Source organism: Cotesia glomerata, linkage group LG4, assembly GCF_020080835.1.
Source record: "Cotesia glomerata isolate CgM1 linkage group LG4, MPM_Cglom_v2.3, whole genome shotgun sequence".
NCBI classification, from domain to species: Eukaryota; Metazoa; Arthropoda; class Insecta; order Hymenoptera; family Braconidae; genus Cotesia; species Cotesia glomerata.
This window is the reverse complement of record NC_058161.1, coordinates 16,778,308-16,789,387: the sequence shown is the minus strand read 5'-3', so window position 1 is coordinate 16,789,387 and position 11,080 is coordinate 16,778,308. Positions and strand designations below refer to the sequence as shown.

Sequence of the window (11,080 nt, the reverse complement as noted above, 5' to 3'; positions counted from 1 at the left end):
TGGCATTCATGTTTTTGGATAAAATTTATATTTTATCTTTTTTTTGCTGTTTTTGATATATTTTTTTTTTTTTTTGAAAAGTACATAAAAAAACGAACAATTAAAAAAAAATTATTGAATTTGATAAAAAAAAAAAAAAAAATTTAACATTAACAAAAAAATCAATAAGAACCTTTCTTGTAATTCATAAAATTTCCTACAAAAAAAGATCTCCTATCATTTCTCCGTATCTTTAATCCTCAACCCACAAATCTCAATTAAAATTTTTCCCTCTTATTTTTAAATTGCTCATAAAAAAAATTAATATATTTAAAAAAATTATTTATTTAATTTACAATTATTCTCAATAAAAATTCTCACTCAGAGTCACTCGACAATTCAGCATCGTCATCTTCAGAGAGCTCTTGGTCGCTCATATCACTCAGGCTGACAAATTCTCCATCCTGGTCGTCCTCTAACTCGCCTGGTGAGTCACTATCACTGTCATCCATTTTCTTCTTCTTTTTCTTTTCTGGCTGATCATCATCTTCATCATCATCATCATCATCATCATCATCATCATCATCATCATCATCAGAGAACAATTGGATCTTCTTGCCTCCCTTGTCCTGACCATCAATATGAATATCTTCCAAGCCATCAGCATCATCAGCAGCATCTTCAAAATCATCATGATTCTTTTCTTCCTCCCTCCTGACTTCTTCCTCAATCCATTCCTTGGTCGTCTTCTTATTCTTCTTCATCTGCCTCTTGCTTCCAGGCTGAGGCAGGTTGAACTTTCTGACGTTCTCCTCACTGATCTTCTTCTTGGTGACCTCCAGAGGCTCCGGGTCGTCCAGCACAATCTCCCCTTTCTTCACCAGATACTCCGCGTATTGCTCGGGAACTCCTTTGAAGACATTGATCTGCTTCCTGATCTGCCTCCAGGTCAACTGGTAGTAGTTCTTCTTGTCTCTGGCCATCGCTTCGTAGTCTTCGCCGTACTTGTCCATCATGTAGGTCACGAAAATTACCTGGTTCTGGGGAACGCGGAATTTCCGCTCCCTCGGGGCGCGCGCCTCCGCTTCCAGTTCCATCGCTACATTTTTTTTTATTTTTTTATCTGGTTTTTTGGATTTTGGTCTGTCTTTTTGGATTTCTTCTTCTTCTTCAGGGGATTCCAAGGATTTTACGGCTTTGATTATTTGCGTTTTATTGCTGGGTACTTTAAATAATTGATTTGCGTCGTAGGCCAGACCCATTTGTGATAAATTTCGGCGGATTGATTTTTTATCTTCCCAGGCATTTTTTATTTGATCACTGGAAAATTTATTTTGATTTATGAAAAATTAATAATAATAATAATAATTTTTAACTATAAAAAATTAATAAAAATAATGATAATAATAATTTTTATTTATAAAAAATTAATAATAATAATAAATTTAAAAGTTGAGTTATGAGACGGTAAAAATTAGAGCGTATTTTTAAAATTCTGGCTCACGGGTTAAAGATACGGTGAATTTGATTAGAACTTTTTATATAAAAAATTTAAATATTTATAAGAAAGATTTTTTATATGATTTTTTTGCATCTTGAATATTTTAGCCACAATTTAGTAGTTTAAACTTTTGAAAAAATAAAACTGAGATAAGAAAAAATTGATGAGGAATTTTTTTGTAGATAATTAAATTTTGTGTTAAAAATTAAAAAAAGATTAATATGATTTTTGAGTATCTTCAATATTTAATCAGAAATTTTGAATTTAAAGTTTATCATACAAAATTTTAATAAATAAATAAATTAATAATAATTTATTTAATTAATAAATATTGATAATAATTTATAAAATATAATAATAATAATAATAATAATAAATTTTTGATTTTGACATTTGCTATATTTTTTAAAAACATAAAATTACTTTTTGATTAACATTTAAAAATTTCTATTATAAATTTAAAGCTTGTAAATTTTTTTAAAAAAAAAAAGTATTAAAATAAATAAAATAAAAAAATAAAATAAAAAATTTAGGTTATATTTACCATTGAATATTAGGTTTTTTCCTTAATTTATTCCTTAGTCTTTTGCGATTGACATCAACTTTGTACTTTTGACGGCGTTTAACTTTACGTATTTTAGTCATTTTTAATTTTATATATTATTATTAATAATAAGTTTACTTATTTCTTATGAACACGTGGGTTTTATTCAACTTTACATGTATGTAAACGTAAACGTACAAGCATGACAAAATATAATATATATATATAGGTATATTGTATTGATCAGATTGTACACAAGTTTCAGATGGTAATACAAAAATTAGTTTTGTCTTACAGTAGGTAAGAAGAATTTCAGGATTACTGTCAATAGATGGCAGTAAATGTAAAGTTTCTCCCACACTTTCTTTATTTACATTCACAATAATTATTCCTTCCTATTATTGACTATTGCTCAGTAGTGTTTCTCAACTTATCGAACGAACTTGATTGCAAATTGCAGCGACTTGTTAACAATGCTATTCGATTCATTTTTAATTTGAGGCGAGATGAACACATCACACCATAACGACGGTCATTAAATTGGTTAAATGTAAAGTCACGAAGGCTGTACTTTTTGGCCTGCGTCCCAGATAGCAAAATGACGTATTAAGGTAGTACCCTCACCAAAGTCGTTTTCTTAGGATTTTTTTTAAATTTTGGTAGATTAATGTTCATATAATTCTGCGTCGATTGGCGCAATTTGAGAATTTTTTACCATCTAGTTTCCGAGATATTTAATTTTGAAGTTTGAGTTTTGAACTCTCTTATACATTACGGTATACGGGATATCGAAAAATTTACCTACAAACATTTTTATATCTTAGAAACTTTTCTTAGGATCTTTTTAAAAAACTAGAGTAACGTTAACTAACAACTAAACAATTAAAAAAAAAAAATTCATTGATAATTACCACACAGTTTCAGAGATATTTATTAATAAGTAATGAAAAATTTACCAGACTTTAACTGAGGAGGGGATACGTTAATAAAGCTGTGGCAACAGCGCAAGTTTTGTTAGCCGCGAAAGAAGTATGAGACGCGCATGCGCTGACAAATTTGAAAAGTTTAATTTACGTCAGGTGTAATATTATAGTTATTAATTTTATTTATTTAAAAAAAAAAACTATGATTATTTTATGAAAATAAGTATTTTTTTATGATACTAAAGTTAGCCAACATTTTTAATTTTTTGACTTTTTTTTAATAATTAAATTAGAAAAAAAAAAATTTTTTTTATATTGCATTTACAGTTTTTGAAGTTTTTTTCAAGTGAAATTTCTTTTTTATTTTTTTGTAATCATTTTTTTAATAAAAAAAAAATTCTAAAAATTTTTAAATGTCGGCTGAATTAATTTTAATTTTTTTTATATTTATTAAAAATTCAAAAAGTTAACAATTTTAATATATTAATCTTTCAATGTATGTAAATAAATAAATAAACGCATGTATCAAAACAGAGGTAAGTCTACAGCCAGTCCAAAACACTACAGTATAACCACTATAAAATATCTTAACGCTCACGCAGTGTTGCCAGACTTTTCAAACGATCAGTATCTCCTTCGTGATTGGCTGAAATAACTACATAAACAGCAAAAAGTTTTAGGCTTGTCAATAATGGCTATCCGGTATGTGTACCGTACACTCTGGCATAAACTTTTGACGACGGAAGTCGCGAGGGTAATACCTTAAGTTATTCCGAATGAGCTCAGATTTCTGATTTGGACGTCAGAGTCTACGTCTAAAAGACGTCTTTAAGACCTTCTGAAGAGGTCGAATGCGCCGCTTATTGTAGACTTTAAGAACTCATCAAAACGAGCTCTTAAAGAGCTCTTTTTTCTGAACTCGCACAAATAAATGATTTTTGATCTCTATACGCTATTATAATGATAGCAATAATAAGAACACAACAAAAATTATATTAATCCTATATTATAAAATAGATGAAAGTCTTGAAATTAGTCAAAGGTCGAAACTCGCAAAAAACGGGCCACAATTCATTATTGGTTAAAATTTAGGCGCGCGCGTAGCGCGCTATTCAAATTTCTAGTAATAATAAAAGTAAATTATGAAAAATAATTCAGAGTTTCATGAAGCACCGATGCTGATTTCGAATGTTTATTATTTTAATTAGACCTAATATTGTCGGTTTAAAGAGAGAAAGTGAAAATCGCAATTGCCATAACTAAGATTCGAACCCGAGTCGCGCGCGTGCTAGATCGATAGTTAACCCCCTACGCTGTTCAAACGATATGTCGTTACACATCTCATTATTCTTATAAGCTAAGTTTATATAGTGATGAAATGTTGCGATCATTGTCTATATTATTTATTCTATTTGATACTGTGTATCGATAGAGAAAAAGTAACTTTTACGAATATTTATATACTAAAAAATATTCAAAAGTCTACCTGTAATATTTTTTTAAATAGTCTATATAAATTTTGTTTACTTTTCACAATATAAAATCTAATAGATAAATTAATGAATATTAAAAATTCAACAATAATTAATAAGTATATAGATATAAGATATCGTTAAATTCGAATAAAATGTTTAAAATTGATACATGCAAAGTACTCCTTAAATGTAGAAAGTTCACATAATTTTTTCAGATTAGAATCCAATTTTATTATTTTATCTAAATTAGTTTGATTACGAACCAGATTTTAACATTATTGCCTATTACTTCATAATATAATTTAAAATTTTTGAAAAATTTAATTAACCTGGATTAAGAGAAATGAGTTAACCTATGCCAAGTGTATATCTATATATTAATCTATTCAAATTGTTTTAAATCATTTAATTCGAATTATTTTTAATCATTTTCAATTTAATTTCTCAATCAGGAAAGTAATAAATGAAAAATGAATAAGATTTTGACAGCTTTATATTAAAAAGAAATTTGTGTTTTTGTTTATAATGTCTATTAGCTCACGGAAAAAAGACTCTGTCGAAATTACAGAAAAAACTGTCAAATTTACAGATTTACCGCTGTCAACCCAAAAATGTCAATTTTACAAAGTTAAAAATGTTATTTTTACATTGTGAAAACTGTCAATCTAAAACTGTTAATTTTACAGTTTTTCAATGTAATAATGACATTAAAAAAATGTGAAATTCACTTAAAAAAAAAAAAGTGAAATTTATGTTAAAACAATAATTGAACTTGTTATTTGTGAGTAAGAATTTCACATTTCGTAAAATGTAAACAATAAACAAAAAAAAGATTCTAAAAATTGAAGTTTTAACTGAAAAAATTAGGAAAACGGTTGACCCTGAAGGCCATCTCTGCAACTTCCCGCTAATTCCATACTTAGGCGCTTAAAATTGCACCAATGACGTTTTTGAGCTCTTGGAGCTCAAAAATACAATTTATGGGTTATTTTGAGCTCTCCGAGCTCAAAGAGATTACTTCCCTATGCTTTGAAGCTCTTCGAGCTCAAAAGTCTGATAGAGATTTGATAAGACACTATTTTTTGAATTTTTAAACCGCAATAACTTTTGAATGAATAAACCGATTTTCACGCGGTTGGCAGCATTCGGAGTTATTCCGAAAAAACACTTTTTTCGGTTTTCTTTCGTTCACGATATCTCTCGAACGAATCAACCGATTTTGACCGGACTGGTAGCGATCGACGTGGTTTTTTGAGGTTAAGAGCTGATTAGTTTTTGGAATTGAACCTTTAAGCCGTTTAAAAGTTATTCCAAAAAAACCACATTTGAAAAAAATTTTTTTTTCAGTTTTTTTAAGATTTCTCAAAATTTATTGATCTGAATTAGTCCAAATAGTTTTTAAAATCTAAGTTCGGTCAAGCCCTTTCGAATGGCACCAACCGCGATGAAATCGGTCAAGCCGTTCAAAAGTTATAAGCGGTTCACATACTTTCACACACACACACACACACACACACTCGTAAGTGGAAACAGCAACGGTTAGTACTTTTACCTAAAGGAAAGAAACTGCCAGAAGAACCGTCATCTTACCGACCACTCTGCATGCTAGATACGGCGGGTAAGATATTTGAGCGTATCATCCATCAGCGAATAGATGCAGTAGTCGACCCACTCTTGGCAGACAACCAGTATGGATTCCGGAAAGGACGATCAACCCTGGACGCGATCAACCTGGTTGTTAATACGGCCAAAGAGGCAATCGCAGGAAGTAGATGGAAGGGTGGAACGAAGAAGTACTGCCTGGTGGCTGCCTTGGACATCAAAAATGCTTTCAATTCCGCTAATTGGGACTGCATCATGCAAGCTCTCGACGAGAAGAACGTGCCAACATATCTTCGCAGACTAGTGATTAGCTATTTTACAGATAGAGTGCTGAAATACGATACAAAGAATGGTCCAAAAGAGTATGATATAACCGGTGGTGTGCCACAGGGCTCTGTTCTTGGTCCACTTCTGTGGAATATCATGTATGACGGGCTCCTGAGACTGAAAGCTTCCAAGATGTGTCAAACTGGTAGCGTATGCGGATGATGTTGCCGCAGTGATCGTCGCCAAACACCTCGACGAGATTCAACATCTGTTTGACATCACTTTTGAGAAGATCAACCAGTGGATGGATACAGTGAACCTACAACTGGCCAAGCAGAAGACCGAAGCAGTGCTTATTACCAGCCGAAAAGAAGTTGAAACAATTAAGATTAATGTCGGTGACCGAGAAATCACATCACAACCATTTATCCGTTATCTGGGAGTGATGCTGGATGCACGACTCAACTTCAAACAGCAGGTGGAACATGTCAGTGCCAAAGCGTCAGTAGTGAGGGCTAGTCTCGCACGGCTGATGCCTAACATCGGAGGCCCAATGCAGAGCAGGAGGCTACTATTGTCATCAGTAGTCACATCAGTGCTCACTTACGGAATATCCATTTGGGCTGATGCACTGGAAACCCAAGAATCATGGAGAAAAGCTGGACCAATATACCGACAGAGTGCCCTACGAGTAGCTAGTGCCTTCCGCACTCTATCAGAAGAAGCAGTGTGCGTCATTGCTGGAACCCTACCTCTTAGAGTTCTAGCAGAGGAAAGACGGGCCCTTTACCAACGAAAAGGTCAACTGCACTGAGCCCGGAAGAACTTAGAATTGAAGAACGGCAAAGAGCATAGGCCGATGGCAACTACAATGGGATGCTGCAGAGAAGGGTAGGTGGACGCACCGTCTCATACCTCGGGTCGACATTTGGCTTAACCGGAATCACGGTGAGGTCAATTACTATCTTACGCAGATGTTGTCGGGACATGGGTGTTTTCGAGAGTATCTACACCGCTTTAAGCACGATGACTCTTCGGAGTGCCCGTCCTGCCCAGGAGCTGCTGAAGACGCGGAGCACGTCTTCTTTGTATGTCCTCGTTTCGATCCACAGCGTGAAGAACTGGAGAGGATCCTGAACCAGAGAATGCAACCAGATTCACTAGTAGAAGCAATGTTGTCATCAGAAGCTGCCTGGAACGCTACCAACACGTTTGCAACAGAAGTCCTTAAAGACTTGCGTTCCACCGAAAGAAAAAGAGCAAATAGCAGAAGATAGAAGGAAGATAGTTAACACCTTAGCCACCAGAAGGAAGAGCAGTAGCTAGATCCTCCCTTCACGAAGTAATGCCTGACGGCGGTTTCCATGAGGGATTAGAGGAAAGAAGGAAAAGGGGTTTAGGGTTTAGTGGGTAGGGGCGTTAGTGTCGAGTTAGTATGACGCTGCGTCGAGTCGCCACATATCCAGGCCAAACAGCTATGCCTAGAATCCGTAAAAAGGATTCCCCCCCCTACAAAAAAAAAAAAAAAAAAACACTCACACACACACACACACACACACACACACACCGTGACAACCTCGCGGGAGTAGTCAGGGAAGCTTCCTATGACCTTCAAACGTCGAGATCTGATGAAAACTCGATTTTTGCAAAACGGGGTGAAAACAATAACTTCCCGATTTTTGAAAATCTTCGATTTTCTTAGCGGGAAGTTAAAAATTAGGTCACATAAAATAATTGTTCAAATCTGCAAACCATAGAAAGTAAAAAGCATAAAGATGCATATAATAACCAGCTATAACTGGTAGAGCCTTTGGCGCGTAACCAAACGATCCGGGTTCGAGTCCCGGTCTGGGCTGTCCAAATTATTTTTTCGGTTACCGAAAATTCCTACTGAGTAAGGTCCCCCCCTCCCCCTTCATCCTTTATTTCCCCAGTTCCCAAATTTGTCGTTAATGACAAATTTAACTATAAGTTATAGCTATAAATTATGGCTATAACTATAATAATGAATATTAGATTTATCTATATTGTTAAGAGAATAAGCAAAATTCTGTGGCCAGTGTATTTATATGATAAAATGGGTTTTTATGATTAAATTTGGTATCGTTGGAAAAGTCTTGACCTGGAGTTGGGCCTTTTCATGGTTTCATATCATTATCACCAATAGTCAATTTATGATGATAAGTCCTTAGGCTGCATTCAAAAGTGCTCTCTATCCCTAGATACATAATTAAGAAATGACCTTGTATCTTGTGAACTATTGACAGTTTTAAAGATATAAACTCATACCGATGTTACACTCATCAAGACGTTTCATTTGAGTAGCCACATCAATTTTTCATATATTTTGTATATTTATATATATTATATATATGTATATATGAAAAATATATCAAAATGCATGTGGGTACTCAAACGAAAGCTCTTGATGAGTGCAACATCGGGATGAGCTTACATCTTTAAAAATGTCAGTAATTAAGAATTGAGCTTGTATCTTGTGAATTATTAACATTTTTAAAAATCTAAGCTCATCCCGACATTACACTCATCGAGACCTTTCATTTGAGTACCCACATCAATTTTTCATATATTTTATATATTTATACAGGGTGTCCCAGAAGTAACATCGGGAAGAGCTTATATATTAAAAAATGACAATAATTAAGAACTGATATTGATATCTTGCCAAGTAATGATATTTTTAAAGATATAAGCTCATCCCGATATTATACTCATCAAAACCTTTCATTTAAGTATCCACATCAATTTTTCATATATTTATATATATTATATATATGTATATATGAAAAATATATCAAAATGCATGTGGTTACTCAAATGAAAGCTTTTGATGAGCGTAACATCGGGATGAGCATACACACTGACAAAAAAAGTACTACTCTTGAGAAAATTTCTTTGTCACAAGAATATATATTCTTGATAATTTTCAAGAATATATTTTCTTGTCTCAAGAATTGATCGAACTAATCAAAGTATTTATTGTTTAATTCAAGTGAACACATTCATTTGTTATATCGAAATTAATGCCAACATATTATTATCATGATAGATATTGATATTTTTTGTCAAAAAACCAAAATTCATCTTAAACGACTTTTTTCTGGATAAAAATTTCTTTTTTCTCAGTGCATCTTTAAAAATATCAATAATTAAGAAATGACCTTGTATCTTGTGAACTATTGACATTTTAAAGATGTAAGCTTTTTTCAAATTTTTGGTTTTAATTTAATTTTTTTTTGTTTAACTGAGTTTTTTTTTTTTTTGCTTTATTTTGATTTTTTTTCTTTGAGTTCTCGGCGATACTCAAGACTCGTAAGAATCGTGGTTTTCTCTTAATGACGTTTTCTGGGAAGAGAATATCTAGATTTTGATGATAATGGCTTCAAAAAAAAAAAAAATTTTTTTCCATATAATTTTTTGGGGAGAGGGCGGTCGTACCCCAGAAAAAAACTTTTTTTTTATTTTTTGCAAAATTTTGACCGATTTATTTGAAATAGACGGAAAATAAACGAATTTGATGGTGAAAACCTACAGAAACCGTCAAAAACCGTTAGTGGTACCGTCGTGCCCCAGGCTCCCCTAATTAACTTTTTACATATTATTACTGTAAATTTGACAGTTTTTATATGTAAATCTGACATCGTATGATTATGTTATTTTCACATATTATTTCTGTAAATTTGACAGTTTTTCTTTGTAAATCTAACAAAATCTAACCATGTCAATTTAACATTCCCATATCTGTCATTTCCACAGATTATTTTTTTCCGTGCTCATTATACGCGACTCAAAAAGAAGTCCAAAAAAGGGACTCAGTTAGATGTCAGAAAATTGACTCCAAACTTATGAGTTCATTAAGAGCTCTTAGTTCTGACCTCGTAAAAAAGAGCTCCTTAAGACGTTACATTAGGACTTCTATAAGAAGTTTTTTAAAAGACTTCATACTGAAATCTTTCTGACTTGGATGCTGACTGGGGTGTTCTTTAAATTGTTATCAACAGGCGAACCAAGGTTTCTGCGTGATTTATTTATTGAAGAAGACCCTGTCATCAGACGATTGCAAAGAATAGCCAATAGAAATAATAATATCACTTTCAAAATACCCAATTTTGTTACCACAACCTACGAGCATTCATTTGTTATGTCAGCTATACGGTTTTGGCAAGATCTACCTCCTGAAATTTCAAATTCTCTTGGATTAGAATCCTTCAAGACAAGAGTATTCGATTTTCTTATAAATCTCGAATAATAATATAATAATGAGCTGGTTATTATGATTAAAAACATTATGTCCACTTGATCATTATGTAAATTTTATGTTTTAAGCTATCATGTAAATTGTTATTTCCATTATGTACATATTAGCGGTTCTTATGTGAATTATAATTTTATGTATATCATTTTTGCCATTCGGCTTTGTGCCTTGGCATTTAAACCTAATAAATAAATAAATAAATAAAAATAAATAAATAATTATTTATTATTAATATAATTTAAATTTATTACCATTCACTAAAATATATGATCCATAATATCTTTTACTAAATATTTTTTTTTTATTTCTTCTAATAACTTTAATAATTTTTCCCCGATTCCTTGAAAAGAAAAAATCATACAACTTTTTAAATTTCATCATAACTTTCAAAATTCACAATTTTACAAATAAACTTATAATTCTGTTTTTTGTGCACCCAAAAATTGTTTTACTATTATTATTATTATTATTATTATTATTATTATTATTATTATTATTATTATTATTAGTGAT

At 32.0% G+C, this 11,080-nt stretch overlaps 1 protein-coding gene across 2 annotated transcripts; it reads right to left on the bottom strand.

The window, feature by feature from the left end:
• Positions 1-304: 304 nt before the first annotated feature.
• LOC123264250 (nucleolar protein 16-like) lies at positions 305-2,230 on the bottom strand. 2 transcript variants are annotated; one of them, XM_044727443.1, is made up of 3 exons: positions 2,025-2,230; positions 661-1,299; positions 305-576 (listed from the first exon to the last, which is right to left on the bottom strand). In XM_044727443.1, exons 1-3 carry the CDS (start codon positions 2,123-2,125, stop codon positions 357-359), a joined length of 960 nt encoding a protein of 319 aa, XP_044583378.1. In that variant the 5' UTR covers positions 2,126-2,230; the 3' UTR covers positions 305-356. The 2 variants fall into 2 exon arrangements, with proteins under 2 accessions (XP_044583378.1, XP_044583377.1); XM_044727442.1 differs by having other exon boundaries at positions 305-1,299; positions 2,025-2,229.
• Positions 2,231-11,080: the final 8,850 nt, after the last annotated feature.